Source organism: Anarhichas minor, unplaced genomic scaffold (assembly GCF_050575085.1).
Source record: "Anarhichas minor isolate MPS153535 unplaced genomic scaffold, ASM5057508v1 ptg000040l, whole genome shotgun sequence".
NCBI classification, from domain to species: domain Eukaryota; kingdom Metazoa; phylum Chordata; class Actinopteri; order Perciformes; family Anarhichadidae; genus Anarhichas; species Anarhichas minor.
This window is the reverse complement of record NW_027466486.1, coordinates 5,815,001-5,838,951: the sequence shown is the minus strand read 5'-3', so window position 1 is coordinate 5,838,951 and position 23,951 is coordinate 5,815,001. Positions and strand designations below refer to the sequence as shown.

The 23,951-nt window shown below is 38.8% G+C and overlaps 5 protein-coding genes across 5 annotated transcripts in view; all 5 read left to right on the top strand.

The window, feature by feature from the left end:
* Positions 1 to 5,067: 5,067 nt before the first annotated feature.
* On the top strand, positions 5,068 to 7,882 carry LOC142968562 (B2 bradykinin receptor-like). Its single transcript, XM_076108486.1, has 2 exons — positions 5,068 to 5,087; positions 6,871 to 7,882. Exons 1-2 carry the CDS (start codon positions 5,068 to 5,070, stop codon positions 7,880 to 7,882), a joined length of 1,032 nt encoding a protein of 343 aa, XP_075964601.1.
* Positions 7,883 to 9,525: 1,643 nt separating this feature from the next.
* Positions 9,526 to 10,542, top strand: LOC142968265 (B2 bradykinin receptor-like). The gene has a single exon (XM_076108071.1). The coding sequence runs from the start codon at positions 9,526 to 9,528 to the stop codon at positions 10,540 to 10,542; it is 1,017 nt and encodes a 338-aa protein (XP_075964186.1).
* A 2,214-nt stretch (positions 10,543 to 12,756) lies between these two features.
* bdkrb1 (bradykinin receptor B1) lies at positions 12,757 to 14,705 on the top strand. The gene is given in 3 exon segments (XM_076108692.1): positions 12,757 to 12,798; positions 12,801 to 12,824; positions 13,593 to 14,705. Coding segments are annotated over 3 exon segments (1,179 nt in total).
* Positions 14,706 to 20,139: 5,434 nt separating this feature from the next.
* LOC142968664 (B2 bradykinin receptor-like) lies at positions 20,140 to 21,213 on the top strand. The gene has a single exon (XM_076108640.1). It carries the CDS (start codon positions 20,197 to 20,199, stop codon positions 21,211 to 21,213), a length of 1,017 nt encoding a protein of 338 aa, XP_075964755.1. The 5' UTR covers positions 20,140 to 20,196.
* Positions 21,214 to 23,249: 2,036 nt separating this feature from the next.
* The window catches only part of LOC142968264 (G-protein coupled receptor 4-like), a 1,755-nt gene continuing 1,053 nt past the window's right edge, over positions 23,250 to 23,951 (top strand). Inside the window, exon 1 of the mRNA XM_076108070.1 lies at positions 23,250 to 23,255. Coding sequence (XP_075964185.1) covers positions 23,250 to 23,255 — 6 coding nt within the window. The remainder of the gene's footprint in view (positions 23,256 to 23,951) is intronic.

The following is a 23,951-nucleotide window of genomic DNA, read 5'->3' as shown; positions in this document are numbered from 1 at the left end:
CAGTTCTTCTCTAAACTACTAACTCCAACAGCCAGACACGTCAGCTTGGTCATTGCACAAAAACGCATTTATTTCACCATGAACTGCAGATTTCCTGGCGTAGCTAAAATGTTGTGGGGGAGGGTTTCAGACTTTGAAGTCACATAATGAAAACAGAACTAAAATTCAGACAACAGATGTTTGGATTGTGGCCACCCACCAGTTTGTATTGCATAATGTCTTGTGACTGGTTTCTTAATATGGAAAAAGGGATGTGAAATTGAATCCTATTTGTACTGCGTTTGTTTTGCTCATTTTGCGTTGCCTTTATCTGAAAGGCTTTTGAAAGAAACATATGAGGGACGACACAGATCATTTTCCAGAACCTCTCAGCCTTTTGTACAGAAACTTAAAGTCTCTGTCTCTAAATACTGCAATATTGTGTGGTCTATGCATTTTCTGCCGGGAACATTTGAGCAGTCAGACGCACAGCATTAGCAGCAGGGGTTGAATTTAACTTTCTTTTAAAAAAACAAAAATGCTTGTTGTTATCCCGTCTGGCTGCATTAGTGGTATCACACAGTGCTCGTCAAAGTTGCATTAGTGGTTTCAGACAAGAGCCAAGGCGTGAAGTGGGGGGGGGGGGGGTGGCACTCCCAGTGCCAGACCCTGGGGTTGGTATGATTTCATCTCTTATGAGGTCTCATTCACTCTCCTTTCGAAGGCCCTGATTGTACCGGACAGCTGTGAAAACAATATATAAACCACATGCGAGGAGCTGTGCCGTGCTGTCTTGAATCAGTCAGGAGTTATGAAAGAGGGAACGGGGGCGGGATCAGCACCGAGTAATAGAGCTCACAGCCTTGAAAAAAAACATTAAGCAGACAGGCAGAAGGAGACAGGAAATGAGCTGGGTATTTTCGAAGTGGAGCATGAGCCTTGCCGCCCCCTTGTCCAGACATTTGTTATATACCTCATTACACACCACTGAGACATAACTAACGGCAACGGACAGTGTTGTAGTCTGTTGTCGTGATTACTTAAGCTCCTTTCAGTTTGCTATGATGACTTACTTTACAAAAGATTAACCGTCACTTAGAATCCAATGTAAAGGATTCATAGAGTGCGTCTCTATACATTTATGAAGGGTTGTGCCAGGAAAAAGGTTTAAATCACACATATTAGGCTGATAAATCTAATTAATGTTATGACTGGACTTAGACAGTGTTTTAAAGGGTCATATTACAAAAATAATTAAAACAAATTACATATAATTAAGGTTTTATTTATTGAGGTTTTTTAGATAACCATTGTGTTTGTGGTGCTCATGGAGCTCATGGAAATGACAGTTGAAAACCAGCAGCTTGTCCTTCCAGAAAGACTGCATTTGGTAGTGAAAACAAACCAAAGACCTTCTTGTCAGCACATGACAGTATTTTTTTATATGTTCAGTGGAAAAACATTTTTCATGAGAACCGTCTACAATACAATACAGGCAAGCTGCAACAGGCCATAATATACTGCAGCAGGAAACAGGAACATCGACTTCAGGGGACAGACCCCAGTAAATCTCCATGAATGTTTTTATTGGCAGTGTTTTGGTAATGTCACTGAATTGTTGGTAAAAACAATTGAGAGCATGGGCCAAAAGACAGGAGTTATTTCTGGGAGGCAGCAATGGAGATTATTCTGTAAAAATAAAATAAAATAAAACTGTTGCTGAAGGACATTTGTTTGGAAGAGAGATTATATATACGTATGTAACCTGACCATTTGTGCAATTAATTTAATGGCTAAGGCAATTGCCAGGAGTGCAGTAATTGTTTTTGAGTGCCAAAATAATGATTTGGATCAGTTGGGAATAGCTGCCACCTTTTCCAATCTGGTTTTCCTTTTCCTTAATTGCCTCATTTAGCTTTTATATATTCAGCCTATTAAGATGTTGCTTAATGTTTTTTTTACAACACTAATGATACTTCAGTCAAAGCAAATCATTTACCCAGACATCCGGCCAGTCACCTCTCATTTTAGATTTAGCATCAGAGATATGGAGCAAAATTTTAAATAAAACTAAAAAAAAGGAACGATATTCGATTACATACAATTCCACAAAGATAGCTTTCCAAGGTAATTTTGTGTATGTGAGGTATTTCATTGATTTAGGGTAAGCCTATACTGTAAAGTAACTCAAGAGTTGTCTCTATATTTGAGAGAAAATGAACAAACCAGAAGTTATTGCAAAGCAAGGTGACTGGAGAAGCCTGCAGGATGTTGGCTGAAGATCAAAAATTCTTAAATATTGTGAGAACAAACCAGGGAGAGCAGTGCAGTCTGAAGTGAAAGTCTCTCAAGGAGTTGACGTCTTGATATTAATATTCTCTCATTAACCCTGGCCATTCAAGGACCACCATTGTTTGTAATAAGTGTTACATAACCTTGCATTCCGGTGTTTGGATATCTACTTTCCTCTGCATTTGGTTCCAAGGAAATGTCTTTTGAAAAGTGGTGTGAGTGGGAAATCAGTACTGTGCGATACACTCAGTGGTACATCAATCATACAAGTGTATACAAATCCAGTAACAACACAGGAACAGAGAAGTGACCGTTAATAACCCGCAGAGTGACACAAACTGACCGGTACATCTATTGGTGTTCTGACTTCATCCACCGACGTCAATGATACAAGTGGATAAAAAACAAACACCCATCAAATAAGACATCTAATTTTGATTATTAACATTTCAAATGGGAAAAGGAGAACACAATATATCAGTTGCAAAACCAGGAAGTATCATGACTTGGCTGTTAGTACTATAAACAACTTGACCTGTCATGGAAAACAAATGGTGGGGGAGAGAATGGTGCCAGCACACACTGGAAATAGGCAACAGGGGGCTAACTGCTTCCGCCTGGATACCAGGTTTACTCCTTTTTATGGGTCTCTCCCTAAAAGCATGTGTAATAACAGCTACACTTTTAAGGTATACATTGCAGATTATCGTGGTGTTGTTCTTCAATGTCTCTGCAAAAGGAAGTGGCAAAAAAGAAAATCATCATTGCAACGGAAATATCACAGTCATGGTCATGCGTTTATTGCTCTCTAATCATATGACTATGACACAACAGATCAGTTTTCACACATTATTGACTGCTTTTAAGCCCATTGTCTATTCGAATCAATGCTAACTTGAAAATGGCTTTTGGTTTAAAGAGCATTCTCCCTATTTAGCTCTTTATGTCTCTCAAATTGCCATGTTGTTGCTGTCTCTGAGATAAATGAAAATAGCAGTCCTCTGATAAGAGCTGATAATCACAGGCTTGATGATTGAGGCACCGATCCATCTTCCTGCATTATCAGCGATACATACGAACACAGTGTCAAAAATCAGATTATTTTTCTATTATAAATCTTAGTTTGGTAGATTAGACAGAGATTGGATGGTCAATTTTGACATCATGGAGAGGGGAAGGGTCTGAGTAGCAGGAGAGCAGCAATGGATGACGGGCCATGTTCTCAGATGTCTTGTAGAAGCCCAATATTTCATCTTGGAGAGGAGCTTGAAATGGCTAAAATGATCATAGACTTTATATAGAAGCAGCAGCAATGTCAAAGCTTCATTGTACATAAGTGTTTTTCTTGAGTGCCTCTTACCAGGCGTTCAGGCGTAAAAAGAAATAAAAAAAACTTGTATCGAGACTGTCACGTCCGAGGGGCAGATCAGAGACTCAAGCGCAGACACAGACACTGGAGACGAGATGAAGTTGGAAAAGGTCTTTTACTTAAAAAGTCATAAACAAAAACTGAAAGCGACTCCAAAGGAGCGGGCAAAAATCCAAAAATCACAAAAAAAAGGCAAATGTACAAACCAGGAGCAAACGCTGGAGCACCGAGCAAACACGAGGGAGACAAAATACTGGGACAGACAGGGGAAAGAACAAGGACGATCTGACAACCAGAACAGGGAAAGCAGGGGAGTATACTGTATATGTATGGGGTGATGAGAAGATTGAAGGCAGCTGGGTGGACTGGGCAGGTGAGTAGGATGAGTGCAATCAGGGAAAACAGAGACAGAGACACAGGAACACAGGGGGCAAAGCCTAAACCGTGACAGAGACACGATTAAATAGGATTCAGGAAGCAGGGCTCGCAAATTGCTTTAGCAAAAAATGCAAATCCCATTATAAAGATCTGGCAGGAATGTGTACACTGCGCCAACGCAGTGGTTTTATGTTTGCTTCTTTCTGCAGGAACAGGGTGTGGAGGCAGGTTTCCCTCTGTAACCAAACATTTCACTGCCTAACATTGTTTCTATTATGATACACTACTGAAACCACTCAAATGTTGTACTCCAGACCCAACTCTGGCAGAGTTATTCACTGTAATAATAATAATAATCTTGCAATAAAGTAAATGCAGTGCAGTAAGTTAATTTATTTATCTCTAATGTACAGCAAACAGTACATGAACATATCCAATAAGTGGCTTTCAGCATAGTCAATCTACTACACTTTAATTTCGAGGATATAACATTGTGCTCACATTATGTGATGGGAAATGTATTTGAAATGATTGTGACTATCATTATTGTTTCCCACAAAATTTATAATAATTCCTCAAATATATTATTTGTGCTGTTTAGGATGAAATTGTCAATAACTTTATTTATACAGAACCTTTAAAAACAGAGTTCACAATGTGCTTTGACAGACAAAGCAGCAAAAACAAGGCAATAATACCTACAACTGTATACAACTGTAATATACAGTGTTTTGGCTCAAAGGCAGACGTCACCCACTCAATTTGAAACTTTAACTTCCAAATCAAGTGGCTGCAGACAAATATTTATCCAATGAAAAAACTTCAAGCAAATAAACATTAACTATATCCAATCACAAACACATGGACATGCTGAGGAAGATCTGACTCAGAGAAGGGCAAACAGGAGAGAGCGCAAAAGAGAGCTTGAAGTTGGCAGACGTCCTTTTAATTACAGTTTCTCATAAGAGAGCGAGTCAGAGACGGATTGAGGACAGCAAGGGAGGGTTGCTGAAGCAGTGTTGTCAGACATCTGGACTTTCTCAGGAAATATGACTCTCCAACCTACAAGGTATAGGCTTAATTTGTTGTTTATTATATATTAGGACATATTTATATTATAACAAAATATTTTCTGTATAACTTACAGTAGTGTTGTGCTTCATAATCATTTTGTGTGAATAACTATGTACAGAAACCTATTCAAACTGTAGTGACATGATTTATCATACATCAAGATGTGTTGGGTTACAGAATATATGGATACTTACCACTAAAAGATACAGTGAAATAAAGCAACACAAAGTAGGAGATGAAAAACCCAACCAGTAAAAAGACATTTTGTGGTACATGTCAGTGAGCAGTAGCCCCCTCTCGTTTTTTATATATAAATTCTGGTTAAATGTTTTGTTTGTTCTATCATAATACACAAAAATAATGTATACATGTGTTGATTGAATGGAAATCATATCTGAGCTCAGTTGTGGCACAAGAAGATAAGAAAGTCAGACACTTTATAACAAATATTTGGTCAAATATTCAACGTATATAAAGTAAGTGTTGCAACTTGCAACAGTTGCTCATGCATTTAATTTGTCCACTGCCACAGAGCTGGTATCTACTTACAGTAATAAAAATAAAAAACTTGTCTGTGACACATTTGATGTAAACCTATGCTTTTAAATGCCAGCTGTTTAAAAACATTCTCATCTGCGTATCATTTAGAAAAGTCGTTGACTTTGACGAAAAACAGATTTTCGGAAGATGATGATATCTCATATTGTGCAGAGCAAAGTGAAATACCCCCAGGGAAATTAGGACAGAACAGAGCCGAGCATGTTGCTCATTATTGGAACATGGTGACCACTGTACTACGATAAATAGACGCAGGTACAATGTAAATGCGTTATAGGTGGAAGCAGGGCTGCTGGTTGAGCATTTCAAGGTTGCAATGGTTCCAATTGCAGTTAGATATACAGTTTTGGAAATGGACAATTACATAGACCGCTTTGTTATGAAGTTGGTGGTCAAAGGATATGATGAGCTGTCTGTAGAGGCTCAATTATTACAGTCATGTGGTTATGTTGTAGCTTTCTTATTTTATTGCACTACAAAGCTCATACAGCTTGAATGTGATTAAAAATACTGTAAAGCAGTTGTGTTCATCCGTGGAAACATTAAGGCCAACTCAGGGAATGAGTCCAATGCAGGTCCAAGCTATATATTTGCTGTACAGTCATGAAAATCATGACCATCTTCCCATCTAATTCGAAAAGGTGCATTATGTATCTTGCGTTTACGGTGCATGATGTTTCACCACGGACATCGCAGACACAGACAGTGGCTGAGTGTCGACAACAACCACAGTCACCACTGCTAGTGCAACAAAAGCACCGGGAGCAAAAATCAACGGTCAACGATAATAAACACTCAACAGAATACATCAAGAAGTTAATTCAGGTAACTCAGGCAAAGACTGTACTGGGGCAACAAACACCGCAGGACACTTTTAAAACGAGAGAGAAATTCCCTCGAGACAGCAACAAAGACAAAAAGATTATAGGAAGGGTTTTATTTTATACTTTGCTTTCTTGCAAAAAATAAATGAACAGCTTTGATGCAGGTTTTTCTCGATTTAACTGTCAAGCAATTGGTTTTGATAAATGTAATCTAGTTGAAGTGAGCACTGTGCAGCTGTATTATCAAGGAAAAAAGAAGTATCATATCGGGACATTGTATAGGAAGATACTCAATATTAAATTAATCGGATCAGGATTGGGAGCTATAAAACTTAATCGGAACATCCCTAGTTTAAATCTCAATGTTTAATTGTGTTTGTTTTATGTTTTCCACAGCGTCCCAGACCAAAACAACACTAATGGCATGGATTGTCCTGATCCGTACGACTGGGAGTGGCTCTACAATAGTCAGCCAGTATATATCCTACTCATCACTGTGCTGGGAATCATGTTCAATGTGTTTGTCCTGATGGTTTTCTGCTTCCACAAGAAGGCCTGCACTGTGGCTGAGATCTACTTGGGCAACCTGGCAGCTGCCGACCTCGTCCTGTTGTCCTGTTTGCCTTTCTGGGCTGTCAACATATCCAACGGTTTCAATTGGCCTTTTGGTCTGTTCATGTGCAAAGTCGTCAACCTGGGCATTAAGATGAACGCCTACAGCAGCATCTACTTCCTCGTTCTGGTTAGCATGGATCGCTATGTGGCACTGGTGCATACAATTTCCCATGGCAGAATGCGTAGGCCAAAATATGCCAAACTGGGTTGTCTGCTGATGTGGGGTTTCGGCTTGCTCCTGTGTGTCCCCACACTTGTCTTCAGGAAAATTAAATATTTCCCTGAGTTTGGTATAACTCCATGCTTTCTGGAGTACCCAAATTTAACCACAGAGCTGTTCTTTGATGGAATGTTGATCATTTTCAGCTTCATCGTCCCCATTTGCATAATCACATTCTGCACTCTCAAGATTATTCAGGCTTTGAAGATCCAGGTGATAGAGAGGTTCAATGCTGAGAAAACAGAGCAGAAGGCCACCAAGCTGGTGCTGGCGGTCCTCCTGGCGTTCCTGATCTGCTGGGTGCCATTCCACGTGGTCACCACACTGGACGTGCTCTTACGAGCTGACATCCTGAGCGGGTGTCACCTCGAGTCTGTCCTAGAGATCTGCAATCAAATCTTCACCTACTTGGCCTTCTTCAACAGTGTTCTCAACCCCATCCTCTACGTTATTGTGGGAAAGAACTTTCGTAAAAAAGTTTGTGAACTCTTCAAGGAGTGGAAGATCAAGAAAACAGCCACTGAGTCTTCACGTTTATCAAACCTGTCCTCTACACTGAAGACTTTGGTATAAAATACTGTTTTCCAAAGCAATGTTCTCATTAAAAATGTACTTTGTAGAAAGATGTCTGTAGTGGTAGTAATAGTCTTGTGCAAATGTAAAACCTCTGATAAGCTGATTCATTATTAGATTTGTAGTGGATGTAATTGTGTAGTCGGCCTAATGGGACCAAATCACTCCTTTCTCAAATCAATCTTTGACGATACGTCTTCTCAAACGGATTACCAAGTTTTAATTATTTTTGAATGATGTTGTAATATGTGTAAAGCCATGCAAGGCTTGATTTGTTTTTCTTTGATTTCGTTTTTAAACAGTTTCACCACATGCTATAAACAACAGCTGGCCTCTTGTTACAAACATTGGCAAGCATACATATTTTGAATGTACAGGTGGTGTGATATGAATCAGCCCAGTTGCTGTAAAATAGCTTATTTAAATACAGTTGTCATATTCTGTTTTGTATTGCTGATAACTCAGATAATAAATAGTACCAGTATGTGTTTTTCTATGAACAAATTAGGTCAAATAAAACATACATATGTTTCTTTTTATGCATGTTATCAATATCCCTAAATGTATTATATATAATGTATTATATATATAAATGTTTAGTTGAGCACAAGTGTGCTCAGCCCTGTGGACGTACTGTAACAGAGCCCCAACAACATGCCTGGCTAAGTGTTTTCTGGTGTTTTTGACTCATAGTCTGCAGAGTAAAAAACAGGATTCTGTCAAAGAGTTTCCAGTGGTGACACACAAACATGCTTCTTTTTGTTGGCTGTATGCACATCAGTTGACTCATTTTACATTTCTCCTCACTCCACAATTTGATCGCCCGATGTTGACTTATTGTGGGCTGTGGTCAAGGGTACACCCTTATTAGTATCCAAAATGAAGGCATGTTGTGCCAAACAGGAAATCTTTGTTAGGAGTCAGGCTTTACCACCATTGCCAGAGCTGGAAATTGTTGTGGAACAAAAAAGCATGCAGGCAGACAAAGTTACCTCAAAGGGTAAAATGCATGCCAAAAATACACAGTTTGACCTTGTTCCATGTATTTGTGTCTGCCTGTCAGGATCATGGAAGTTGGTCTAGCTTGCTAAATTCCACTTTCTCAGAGGAATAAAAACACAGCCATATGTGTGCGTGGAAAGGCGGGGGACATATGAATGCAAAACAGTATAGTAACATACTCCTGTCAGTGGTGTACCATGGAAGTGACAGTGTGTCTCCTTGTGAAGCTGGCACAAAAAGCATAAGGAAATTAGACATTTCAGTCAGACTACAATTCCCTTTGCGTGTGTATGTAATCATACTGTTTGAATTTGTTTGAAAGTGTGGCCTGGCTTCTTTTAAATCACAGACATGCTCCACACAGTTGCTAAGACTCCCCACTTTGACGACGGCATGTGCGGGCTGTGTGCTCTGACTGATAAACCCCCATTAAGTCCCAAACACTCCATTGAATCAATTATCCTTCTCACTTTGGAACTCAAACCAGGATGTGAATGTATAAAGACACAGACAATAAACCTGTGTTGACACAGTTAAAAGGTTTCACTCCTATATGCATTAGTTTTGAACACAACCTCATTTTTCTACCTTTTAAAATCGCTGTTACTCTGCAACAGCTTTCACAGTGATCCACATTACTGATGGAGAGTGCCGCAAGAGCTGAGCTCGTCTGCAACCACACAGATGCATGGGACTGGGTTTACACCATGCAGCCGGCCTACATGTCCATCATCTGCCTTCTTGGAGTGATCGGCAACTCCTGTGTGCTATGTGTGTTCTGTCTCCAGAAGCGGCGCAGCTCTGTGGCCGACATCTACCTGAGCAACCTGGCAGCAGCTGATCTCCTCATGGTTTCCTGCCTACCCTTCTGGGTGGCAACCATTGTCAACAAGTTCCACTGGAGGTTTGGGGAGGCCATGTGCCAGCTTATCAACATTGTCATTGGGATGAATTATTATTGCAGTGTGCTGTTTCTTACGCTTGTGAGCATGGACAGATACCTGGTCCTCACTAGACCTCTAACCCAGGGGAGGGAGAGACGGGCCTTCTGGGCGCGTGGGATTTGCTTCAGTATCTGGATTGCTGGGGTCTTGCTCAGCTTCCCTGCTATCCTCTTCCGCTCCGTTCAGTTCTTCCCTGACCTGGGCATTGACGCATGCTACCTAGCGTATCCCCATGGAGGCTGGCGACTGCGCTACAACATGACTGTCAGCACAGTAGGCTTCCTTATCCCTGTTCCCATTGTGTCCTTCTGTAGTTATCACATCACTAAAGTCCTTCACAGCAGCCAGAAGTTGAGAAAAGGCAGCAGAGGCAGTGTAGAAAGAAAGGCGGCGTACCTCATTCTTGTTGTTCTGGCTGTGTTCATTCTCTGCTGGCTGCCCTACCAGGTTCTCATCTTCTTGGACACTTTGGATCATTACGAAGTCATCACTGGATGTACGTGGGCTTACGTCTTGGACATTGGAAACCAGTTGGCTACTTACCTTGGCTATAGTAACAGCTCGTTGAATCCTTTCCTGTATGTGATTGTGGGGAAGCACTTTAAGCAGAGGGCAAGGGAAGTGTTTACACTAGTGCTGTGCAGGAGAAAAAAGCAGTGGAGGAAGTCCGGTCATTCGAATGCCAATCTCAACTCAACTAAACAAACGGAGTAATAAAATCAAAATCAACAACACACAAAAAAACAGCTGGTAAAGAAATCAGTTTATATAACAGATGGTAAGTCACATCATACAATTACTTATTAAAGCTAGTGTTGGTAATCTTGAAAAGCTAGCAAGAGTACGCTAGATTTTAAAATGATCTAACCGAAAAACCCAGCCCAGTGTTGCCAACTCTTTTCCAATGAAAAGAAGCTGGCCGCCCTCGGTTCAAACGTTGCTAAATCTAGCAAGAAAGTTGCCAAGTCACAACACTGACAGCCCGTCCCTTCAGGCCTCCTTCCAAAGCCACTCTCCCAAAATTATCATTATGAAGGTAAAAATTGAATAATGAATGTTATCAACGAACATGGCTATTGTCAGTACTCACGGCAGCCAATCTAGCAGCTTGTGGAAGACTTCGGTTACGAGCAATTTGTTTATTCAAATCCTGCTAGTCACAAATACCAGATTTTCTTTTTTTCAAAGCATTTTTTTTATTACATTTTTTTTATTACCGTGTTTTTGAAGAATATTGCCAACCATACATTTAACCTTAATGCCACTTAAAGGAGTAGTTTGACATTTTGAGAAATACGCTTTCTTGACAAGAGTTAGATCAGAAAGTTTATACCACTTTCATGTCTGTAGGCTAAATATGAGCATTCGCCTACCAGCATCTCTAAAGATGACTAATTAACATATTATATCTTGTTTGTCACTCTGTACAAAAAACAAAAAAACTGTTTTTGATAAACAACCTCCAGAACTAACATTGTCCAACATTTGCCATTGTACTGTACTGTGTTGTGTTTCTCAATTTGATGCAATTATAATTATTGTATTGTAACAGTAGTTTTCATTCAGAACTTTTTCACTTTTGTTGTGCTTGCTGAACAAAGCCATTGGCTGTTTTAACAAAGTTTAATCTGAGGCTATGCTTTCGGTTTCTATTGCAACTATCAGGAAGGAGTTGTTTTTCTAAGAAGTTTGAGTTTGAATATCCTAAAAAATGAAGTCATCCATGTATCAACCACAAAGCATTTTTTAATTCCAGAAGATGAAATGTCAAACTAGGGCTTTACAAAAGATTTTTTTTTTCCATATAATTCAACAATGTATGTGTTTTTTGTCTTAAATAAAGTAGTATCTATTACTATTAGAAGCAGAGTCTTTGTTTTGAGAAGAAAGGATTGTTGCTTCAATGACAATGAGCCAGATTCCCTTTCAGAGTGTCTTCAGGGACTGCACAATTCAACTGGGCTGTTATCATTTTGACCATAAAAGGGATGCTGCAGCTCATAGTGATTTTCAAATAACACTTCCCACTGCATACTGACGAAAAAATGTGTTTAAGCTACATCAAGTTTGTTATCGTTACCATTTTATGAGCTTGACTTAGCATGGAAGTTAGAATAGATTAAGATAAGTACATGCATAAAAGACGCTTATTCTCAACTTGCTTCCGAAGCCTTTGCCATCGTCCTATGAATCTGTGTGAATGTGAAGTTTAGTTGTTTAGTCCTGATGCCCCTTGCATGGTAGCCCCTGCCATCAGTATAATAATGTGTGTGAATTGGAATGACGACATGTAGTGTAAAGTGCTTTCATTGGTTGGAAGACTAGAAAGGCACAATACAAACGCAAGTCCATTTACCATAACTCGTTATATGGATGAATCAGTTTTCAGGAAACATGTAATAACTATAGATAAACAGTGAAATGTTCAGAAATTTAAAAGAAAATCATTAATTACTTATTTTTCAACAACAAAATTACAGACTGTATGAAAAGGCAACAATCCTGTTTATCAGTTAAAACAGATGGGTACCACATTTCAATTAACTGCACATAACCCTTTGTCTTTAAGGAATATTGTAATGATTGCATGAAAACAACAGAATCAGTATCACATAAGTGATGATTCTACTTTTCAAGTAATTAAATTACTTTTTTAAATACATAATTAGTAATGACAAAGCAATGTTATCTTTCTTGATCTTTTCTTAAGTCTGCAGTATTGCTGGTTAAGTTGAACACTCTCTCCAACACATTTTGTACACTGCTTCACAATATGTGCACCGACCGAATTTTGACTCTTTCGTAAACAAGTTGATATATTGAACTTCTTGGCGAAGGGTGTGGAAGAATGCAACTATATACAAAAACTCCCGTAGCAGATCTCTCCTCTGACATGCTGTGTACTCTTACCATGAGCTCAGTGTACACATGAGCCCTGTTCCAAACGTGTCTGTTATCATTTTGACCATAGGAGGAACATTTTCATGAAACCAACGGTAAGAACTTTTCACTTTTCCATCCTATTTTTTGTTTTGTTTTGACCGTCAAAGTACTAACAAGTGCTGCACAGAAAAATTGTAGCTTATTTTGTCAAATATTTTATGTCTGGTTAAACTAAAAGGAAATTAATCAACTCGTTAAAGGTGATAAATTCTAAATTCAGTGCCTTAATATAGCAGCAAACAACTATTTGATATGTATAGATATGGTGGAGTAATGTCATCGTGAGCAGAGAATCAAGTCACACTACCTCTGTGTGAGTTGTAATCCGCGCTTCGCTGTGCTTTGTTTACGTAGCCCATCAAGTCATGTGCATATTAGTGCGCGAGTCTCTGCACTACGCTCATAGGGTGGGTTACCAAAGATAACGTCGTCCCAACCCAGGACCCACCCTCCAGTTCCGGTTGGAGGGTGCATTTACTTCTCAAGTAAATGCAGCTAGCTCCGTCATCACTGTTGCTATTGTTTGCACTGTTATTAGCGCTATTTGCACCGTTAGCTGCCGGCCACCGGCTCAGCCGTCCCCATGTTGAGGCAATCCTTCAATTATAGATATGCTCTCAATTTGTGAATAAACATGTTCAACCGTCATCATTTCATATCATTGTACAACATTTTTTATTAATTTTATTGTGTGTAAACTGGAAATTAGAAACCTAATATGTGTTTATTATCTCTTATGCGTTAGTAACATACCACCATGTGTTTTAAATGTGATAATAGGATTTTACCGATGACTTATTTATGATTATTTTGTTTCCTAGCCCATGGACCCAATGACGCTTGTATCTGTGGCAACACTGTGGTCTGAAAACAGCAGTGTGTCCCTGCCATCCGGTCCATCAGAGTCTCTGATCCCTGCAGAATGGGAACTCATCCACTCTATCGTTCCCCCGTACATCTTCACCTTATCCCTGTTAGGCCTTCTCTTTAACAGCTTTGTCCTGGCGGTGTTCTTCGCTCACAAGGATCGACTGACAGTAGCGGAGATCTACTTGAGCAACCTGGCGCTTGCTGACTTTATTCTTCTGTGTGGCCTCCCCTTCTGGGCGATGAACATCCTCAATGACTTTAACTGGCCGTACGGAGATGCCTTATGCAAACTGGTCAACTCCATCATCATCATCAGTTTCTACACCAGCATCTACACCCTGGTCATGATTAGTGTTGACCGCTACCTGGCACTTGTGAAGACCATGAAGGCCAGGTGGCTGAGACGGACACTCTATGCCAAGGTGATCTGCTCCATCACATGGATATTAGCGGCCATACTGAGCATGCCAACAATGGTTCACAGAAAGGTGAAGTTCATCAAGGAGTTTGAGACAATGTCCTGTATACTGGATTATAGTCATGACAGCTCTTGGAAATTGGCCCATCAGATTCTGATGAATGTGGTGGGCTTTTTACTTCCTGTTCTGGTTATTATTTTCAGCAGTGGAAACATAATCAAGGGGTTAGTTCAGAGGAGGGAGAGTGTTGCTTTTCATGACACTAATGACACAAAGGCCACAGCGCTGCTGTATGCTGTGACTCTACTATTCTTACTGTGTTGGGGTCCCTTCCAGGTCTTAACGTTCCTCAACACACTCTGTGATGTCCAAGCGCTGGACGAGAAGCTGTGGTTCCACACTCTCGACATAGGAGGCCAGGTTTCAGTGTATCTGGCCTTTCTCAACAGTGTCCTGAACCCATTGCTGTATGTCTTCTCAGGGCAGTACTTCAGGAGGAAAGTTAGCGCCATCTACATGAGGACTCGACATCAACGCAGAGGATCAGATATGACCATATATCAACGCTCTGTTGTGTCCACTTACATTAACAGAACAGAGCAAATTAAGGCTGTGGTCATTTTTAATGCAAAGGATCTGATCTGACTCTTCATGACATCCACCACTTCAGTTGCTGCTTATGAAAAAAGCAATGCAATATACAGGATATGAGTCTCAAGACTTAACACAATAATAATGCTGTTATATTGTTTAACAGCACCATCAGAGGATGTTTATTGCACAACCAGAGATAATGGCTGTAATCTTTAGAAGCAATGGAAGCAGATTTTATTTTCACAGTCTCCATAAAGAAGCTTAAGTTTTGCAGTATGCAGATATGCAGTATGTATCTGAATCTGTTTAATTGAACTGACTCCACAAAGCAGTTCAAACTATGCAAGCTAACAGGAGAGAATGGCCACCCTTGTACTTTGTAGAATTTAATGGTTTTATGTGAAGCACTTTGAATTACCTTGTTGTTGAAATGTGCTATACAAATAAACTTGCCTTGCCTTGCCTTACATTCATAATTCCCATTGTACGGTATTATCTTGACATGTAAACAAAACATATTTCAGTAAAAATATTACTATTAAATCGTAACTTTCACATTTGTGGTGCTTGTCCAAGCATTTTTTTAAGTTTCCATACTGTATTATTAATAATTCTTAGTTTTTTCACTAACATCTAAGTAAAAAGATGAACTTTGACATTTAGCAGTTTAAAAAATAAATGGAAATAAATACAACTCTGAGGTATGCATGTGTAACTCAGGATCCGTCAGCTAGTTGGTCTGTTGTGTGTTCCAAGTTGAATGTCCATTTCCAGTAGCCTAATTATCAAAATCGAATAACATGAACAATTACAGGTAATTACTGTGAGGCCTTGTTTTAATCTTGTTTATGCCCAGGCATTGTTGTAATTATCCTATTCCCCCGAGCTTACTATGCCTCATTCCACATTGTGTGTTTGCAAAAGTATATTTTGCAGAAAGAAAAAGGCTATACATTTTGTGCTGCACTCGCCCTGTTCAGATGAAAAACAATCTGTGTGTTCTTTCACTCAGGAATACATAAGGATGTCTCTATACAGTGAGTTCTCCAGTTGTACAATTTGTGTTAATATTGGTGTTTTTTCAGCACCGATTAATTTCAACCGGATTGGATGCCCCACCTCACCTTTCTTTTTGGCATGACACTGACATTTTCCTCTTGGTTTTGACTCAGTCCCCTTGTGCGTCAGATTGACGAGAAGGAGGAGGGAGGAGGAGGAGGAATTTGGTGAATAAATAGCATTGGCGGGGCTGCAAGTCGATGGAGCTATCTTGCCTCCACCCAACATTAGAATTCCACCAAAAATGGGTTTAATGAATCACTTCATAGATGTTTTCACAAGAGGCAATATGACCCATAAGCTGGAAAAACACCGGTGTTCCCGTTTTATCAGCACAATGTGAAATTTGACGTGTGAAATTTGAGTAGATCAAAAAATGTTTTTGCTAATAATCTGACGAATGCATATATGCATATACAAGAGAAAAAATATCAAGAGAGCATCAAGACTCTAAAGTCTCACCAAATGAGCTGTTGTAATATCAGTAGTTAGCAAATCCTGTTGGCAATGTACAGACAGCTATCACTGTAGTGCAGGGGTCACTAACAGGCGGACCACGGTCCGGATCCAGACCCAGACGCCGTTGTATCCGGACCCAGGACCCAGGACCTAAAACCGATAGATAATTAAGAATTATTCAATTTTGACGGAGCGCTTCTATTTTAACCGGCGCAGCTTTTTCAGCCTTTACGGCACTTGTTCAGCTCAGCCAATCAAATATGGGTATTATAACAAGTTTCCTGATTCGAGTGAAATGTAGAGAGACGAGGAGAGAAAACGAAGAGCAGGGCCCAATCCCAATGTCCCCCCTAAACCCTCAACCCTCAACCCTCAAGGACTTACTGACGTCACCTGGTAAGTGGTTGAGTGTGAGAGACTGTGAGGCCTTGAAATGATGTAAATAGGAATGGGTGAGCACTTTGCTGCAACATATCACGTTACCATGAAAACAACAGAAAATATGATGTACAATTGTGGGTATTTATGTTATACTTTTTACTCCCTGATTTGAACGTCTTCCTGGCTCTTTCCTCACAAGATGAGGTGACTTCATATAATCTATTTACTCGTTTTTGTCAAAACAGCTTCAATGACAAAATCTAATATTTGATGAATAAATAAATAAATATTATTATAATTGGCCCTGGAGAATAATTACGTGAGTCAGAGAAGTTATTTCCCATGAAGTTCTCCAAAGAGAGACAGTTTAAAACCAGTAGGTCTCATGCATGTTCAGAGACCGTGACGATTATTAATAGCAGTAATATGAAGCGACACTACGAGACAAAGCACAACTCTTTTGAACTAAACCTAAGACCCCAATATGATCAGAATCCTAACACATGAATTCACTGTTCAACAATGATGTTAACAGAGAGAATAGAGCTGAAACAAGTGGTTTAATAACCACAGATAAAGTCCCTGCACACTAATTTATCTTGTTCGAAGATGAGAAAAATATAATATTGATTTTTGATTGACATCACTTCACACCTGAATGAACTGAATTTAAAGCTGCAGGGCAATTCAGTGAAATTCATTTTTTCTAAAATGAATTACTTTATTTTAAGATGCACATTTTTCAAAAGCTTTCTGTTATGTCAGTTATTCTTTAATGCAGCTCTTATTTTACTTGAAATGAGAAGAACATTTATTTATGTATTTCTATGTATTGTTTATAATCCATCCAGTTAAATTTGAAAACACAATAATAATTGTTAAAATATAATTGATGTGTACTTTATTTGATTTGACAGTTGTTGACTACACAGAGACGCTGTTACTACTACTAGGCTTCTTGAATATATGAATATATATATATATATATATATATGGCACTAAATAGCGCGAGTTAGGTATTATTGTATTGTATTTTCTCAATCTGGACCTTTTGGAAGTTCAATTGAATACCCCTGCTGTAGTGTATTACTTTGATAGTCTTTTTTCTATGATTTCTAAATTAATTTATGGATATCTATTCCAAATGAATGATATTCTCTGGAAGTGTAACTTTTATGGATTGCCATAAAATGTTGTACGGTCTTGTACACTCCACAGAAAATGGTGCCTGTTGATTTTGTTAATCCCTGACTTTTCCTCTAGTGCCAACATGTTGACGACGTTTTTTTTACTGAAATATACCGCTCTCTGCTGTGGACAGTTTGATCTACTCAGAAGAAAATCAAGTGTTGAAATTAGAATCAAGGCTTTAAGGGGGTGTCCTACTGGTTAAGTTGCTGCCCATGAATTGTAACATTCCGAGCTTGCATGACTTTTGCTGCATGTCATTCTTTATGTCTCTCTCTTCCTTTATTTCCTGCAGGGCGTCTGCAGGTCTTGAAAAGTCTTAAAAAGCATTGAATTCAGTTTCCTCTACTTTACTCTACAGTCGCTATATCTAGTAATGGTATAGCATGCCCAAAAAATGTCTCGCAGTATCTGCTCGGCACTGCACTCAAACATTGCCCCACCGACAACGTCGTCACAGAAGTGTAGCAACTCCCAGGTTAACACTATTACCTTTGTCAGCACGTTTACCCTTGTTTGCATTGTTAGCTGCGAGCCAACAGCTCAGTTGTCTCAATGATGAGAGCCGTGTGGAGGCAATAGATTTCAAATTTAGCACCTTTAAATATATTGCTAAAAAATGAACATCTCTGAGATAATATCATAAAAAAATGAGACTTAGGTAGACACAAACTTTACTGCAAACAGACAGACAGGCTGTGTATACAATGCTACTAGAAAATGGGATGAACAAAATAGAAGCGGGACAGAATGGAGGAGGAGACATGATTTTATATCAGCTTCCTTTCTCCTATAAGAGAGTGAGTCTGAGACGGAGAGAATAGTAGGAGGTACTGGAGCAGTGTATCGTGCCTGGAAATTCTACATCTGGAATTCCTCAGGAAGAATGGCTCATCTGCCCACAAGGTATAATCTTTTTCTGGCTTTTATATTACTTTGCTATGTGCTTTATAACATTGCCTGTGAATGACAGTATACAGACTCTTTATATGTACTCATCTTCATGATATAAAGTCAAACAGAAAACGGTTTAATCTAGCCATGACAGGGCACAGCCTGTTTAAATGATAGAAATCTAATTTTTTGTTCCGACATGTCAATGTGCCTCAACACGTTTAGTGTTAGATGTCAATGAGATTAAGGTTTAGATAGTTAGTCAAATCACTATGACAAGTATTTAAAACTGTTGTGCCGTTTGTTCAATTCTGATATGAATATAGAAAAGAGTTAAAGAAATTGAATGCATTAAGTTGTCCTAAATAATAATCAGTGGTGGAAAGTACAGTTTCAAGGTACTTGTACTATATCCACTTCCTGTTAATTTATAATTCTACTCTTCATACTTTGCATATTCAAAAATAATGTACAAAATATAATCAGCAAATAAACTATCATGTAAAGTTATAGATACAACTTTATTGATAGTTGTGGGAAATTCACAAGCTAAAATCATTTAGAATTAGCTTAATTTTTTCCAGCATCAACATGAAATGCGATGTGCAACTTTAAGTGTTTGGGGAAACATTTAAATTCAGAATATTTGTCAGCGTTTTCATTGCTTTCACCCCGTGAAATAGCGTGAATCTTTACGAAAATGATCCTGCTACTGATTCTAATCATTCCAATTCTAAAAATGACTTGCGGCACAATGGTAATCCTGTTAGTGTCTCACGTCTGCAAACATCCTGCCCTCTGCATTATTTAGCTGAGCATTACCTCACAAAATAATTTATTAATCCTTTAAACATCCAAAATGTTTGAACGGATTTTTAACAGCTCATAAGGGACAGAACAGTAAATAATTATTAATTTGATGAACTACTTGCAAATTAGCTTATACAAATTGTAAACATTGCAAATGGGAAGAGTTCATTGGCAAAAACATCTACATTTTTATCAGTTTTAATGAATCTTTTGTATTTTGTGCATCTCAGGTAGTGCCAATCAACAGGTATGGGGTTGCTTTAGATCCAGATATTGATGGATAGATGTATCTCTATCTATCTATCATACAATCTTATACTTTATTTAAAAAGTTCCAAGGTCATACCCTGTAGAGTCCCAAGCCACACCACAAACGCATGCCAGTGTCTTTGCCTGCAGAGTTTTACGAGAACTCATTGAACCTTAGCCGTCTTACCAGACTGTTGTGTCAGATAACATCATTGTAAAACTGACACGTATTGAGCCTAAAAGTTGCCACTTTTTTTTTTAATCCACAATCAGCTTCTCTGGGGACTACATTAAAATGGGCAAACAACTATTTCACAGTATTCTGCGTCACTCAGTATTTAATATTTCAAAGCATTAATGCAATATTTCTAAGCACTTCACAGTGTTTCCCAGTATTCCACATAATGATAAGGACAAAATGTTAAAGAAAATGTCAAAGTTATTCAAATTGCCTTTTTTTCTGACTCTCCACAGTGTCCCTGCTAACTTCAGCCCTGCGGTTATGTCTGGAGAACAAAACAACACAAATAACACGTGTCCTAAAGCAGAATTGATGGAATGGCACTTCACTGTGCTGCAAGTGTATATCCTGCTCATCACTGTGCTGGGAATCGTGTTAAATGTGTTTGTACTGATGGTTTTCTGCCTTCATAAGAAGGCCTGCACCATAGCTGAGATCTACCTGAGCAACATGGCCGCTGCTGACCTCCTCCTAACGTTTTTTTTGCCCTTCTGGGCTGAGTACGTAGCCAAAAAATTCAATTGGACCTTTGGTAATCCCCTGTGCCGACTGGTCACCCTCTCCATCAACATGAACGCCTACTGCAGCATCTACTTCCTCGTTCTGATTAGCATAGATCGCTATGTGGCAGTGGTGCACCCGCTGTCCTTCGAGGGAATGCGTAGGCCAAAATATGCCAAACTGGGCTGTCTGCTGGTATGGTGTTTCGGATTGTTCCTGAGTGTCCCCATGCTTGTCTACAGGAAAGTGACATATTCCACTTACTCAAACTCTACTGTATGCCATTTGAATTACGGAATCACTGAAAACTGTCTGTTTACTGTGATGCTGACGACGTTCGGCTTCATCATCCCCATTTCCATTATTTCCTTCTGCACTTTCAGGATTATTCGAGCACTGAATAACAGGTTAATTGTTGGGTTAAACACCAAGAAGATGGAGCAGAAGGCCACCACTCTGGTGCTGGCGGTCCTCCTGGCGTTTATGATCTGCTGGGTACCATTCCACCTCGTTAAGATAGTCGCATTGCTTGTACATGCTAAAGTCCTGACAGACTGTACCATCACCACTATCGTATATATCTGCGCAAATATCTTCATGTATTTTGCCTTCTTCAACAGTGTTCTTAACCCCATCCTCTACGTTATTGTAGGAAAGAACTTCCGCAAAAAAGTTAGGGAACTCTTCAAGCAGTGGAGCAGAACAACGACCTTCAGCACCACCTCCACACGCACAACAATGTCGAAAAGTGTTAAAACTGAGGTAGTCTCAAGCTGATTTGCAGGATTTCTTTTTGAGAAGCGGTGTTTCTTTTCTTTTACAATTTCACATAATTAAACTGTTAGTTGTTTGCTTGTTTGCTCTCAACACGCTGTGATGTACAAGTGTTCGATGACAACACGTGACTCAATTTATGCCCTATAACTGTTGTTTCTTTAGAAATGCTTTCAGACCTAATACATTAATAACACTGCTACATAATTAAACAGCACTACAAGATTTTTTTAATTGCAGAAGTAATGGGCACACATCATGATAATGAAGTAATGTACGAAAGAGCAGGAAACAGACTGTCTCTGTGTAACAGCAATGGTTTAAAGTCTTAATAGCAATTTATTTCCTTTCTCGTCTATGTGCATGTCTCAAGATATGTGTGTGAATCTGTTTCTCTGTACTGTATGGTGTTGCTCTAACTGTCTTGTAATATTTTAATGTCAAACATCCAAAAACAAACCCTGCCATCATTTATAACCATGTATTTCCCCGTCTGTTTCTGATGCTGGGACTAATGTATCCTTTCTTTGACTCCAGAAAGCTAACATAAGAGAATGGCCACCTACACACTGTGCGTACATTTGCATGCATGTAGTTTGTTGCTTTGTACGGTTTCTTTACTATTCAAAGTCACCGTAGTGTGAAGAGTAGTGACTTATTCAGTCATGTTGGTGTTTTACAGCTTGAACAAACATCACTGTTAATGGAACAAACTCTGCGCTACAATTGTGAAACTATTTGCATCATCAAGGTAATGTTACACCTGGAGTGGCAAATACGCATGCAAAGTCTTAATCTTATGCTGACCTATGAATACACTTTCACCACAGTACAAAGACATGCTTTCATTTGTTTTCCTCTTCAATGTGACACAAATATTCAAGTATGATATCGGAATATTACATATCTGTTCTTATTTTTGTAGATGTTTTTTCTTGGTTACGATAACGTTGTCTCCAAGTTAAAGGAACAGTGTGTAAGATATGGTGGCATCTAGTGTGTTGCAGATTGCAACCAACTAAATACCCCTCCCTCTCTTTCCAACCGTGTCAGAGAACTACAGTAGCCTTCAGGTAGGGATAGGTATCTTCAGGACCTTATTGCTACGAGGATCTACTCTTATCATTACTCTGTACTGAAGAGAAGTATTTAAGAACAAACTAAGCTCAACCGACTACATAAAGAAAGCTAAAGAAAGATTTTGGCTGAGCTTGTGTGCTTGTTTATACATAGCGGAGGTGGATGAGAGACTGCGGACAGAGCCGATTGAATTAGGTTTTGCTTTATGTTCATGCTGGTTGAACAGGTGTATTGATAATATTTTGAGGTTAAACCAAAAGTGAGTTCACCCAAAATGGTGCCAATAATCCCTCATTGCTCCAAAAAACTGTTTGTTTAAACCGATTAACCGATTTGTTTAAAATCTCCAGGCAAGACTCCAGGCTAAATAAGCCAACACAAGCATTACACATCTAAATATCCAATTTAACTGTTGGCGGCTGAATTGTATCGTGAGTAATGCAAGGACCAGCTTTCGACTAAAAATAATTCTTATTACTCTGGTTCCTCTGCATTATTTTGCTTTTGCAATATTAAATTGATGGAATACTCTTTTAATGCTCTCAGGGTCAAAGGAAATTATATTTTATTCAACACATCATAGACTTTGTCTATTCAGGTTCTACATTGTTTACATCTATAGCACAGCCTCACCTTGTATCTGTATTTGTTGAAATGTGTATCATGTTGAAATAAAACTATTGATATACAATGTACATTCAAATGTTCAGTGTTTTCAAATGCTCTTCTAAAATAAAGACTTCATAAGAAATAGGAAAAGTGATCTACGAATCATTCATATAATAGGAAAGATTGGGTGTGTTGCACATATCGGAGTTGGCGGATTTTGTACATTGGATCTCAACTCCCATAATATAAGAATACAAAAGGACAGAAAGGAACGCTAGGCTTCACTATCCTCTCAATGGAAAGGCTTCTGAGAACAAACACATTCTTGATGCAATGTAAACTACAAACAGATGGCTGTAACTGTGCATGGCCTCAGTGGCACAATGCTTTGCCAAATTTCAATTTAATGAAACACAGCTGAACTAATCGAATCCTCCACTGCACCATAGCAGGGAATGATAGGTTATGCAAATACATGCTTGTCTTGAAAAGCCCAAAATATAAAGTCAATATTACAATATAAGTACAAGTCCTGCATTCAATCCTATTCAAGTAAAATACAAAGGATATTATCAGCAAAATAAACACAAGAGTAACAAAAGTAAAATCAGTGCGCACAAAAATGGCCCTTATGACTGATATGTCACTATACATTGTGTTATTAAATTGTTTTGACAATAATGCATCAATGCATAAATATCATTTGACCTAGGGTTAGACCCCTCAAAAAAAAGAATTTTGTTGATCAACTTTATAATTTAATTTAATTTAATATTTTTTAGATTATTGTCGAAATGTTTATTTTTTATGAAATATTGGACCATTTTCCTATTTAAAATGTAAATAAAAACATATGGGGAAGTTTGGAAAGGAAATGTATCTTTGGTGGAACAACTGCCAACACAGTATAATTTGCATAAAAACTTTCGGGTAAAGATTAATCTTTGGGTCGATCTGAGGTTGACATTCAGCGATGCGGAAATGAAATGACAGCCACAATGAAAGCATTGGATGCTGTTTCCATTCATAGCATGCCATAACATGTTTCACAG

Bases quoted from the DNA above. Each gene is read 5' to 3' on its own strand.
- LOC142968562 (XM_076108486.1), top strand. From the start codon at position 5,068: ATGACTCTCCAACCTACAAG. The intron at 5,088-6,870 runs GTATAGGCTTAA...TGTTTTCCACAG, and splicing joins ATGACTCTCCAACCTACAAG to CGTCCCAGACCAAAACAACA.
- LOC142968664 (XM_076108640.1), top strand. From the start codon at position 20,197: ATGTCTGGAGAACAAAACAACACAAATAACACGTGTCCTAAAGCAGAA.
- LOC142968265 (XM_076108071.1), top strand. From the start codon at position 9,526: ATGGAGAGTGCCGCAAGAGCTGAGCTCGTCTGCAACCACACAGATGCA.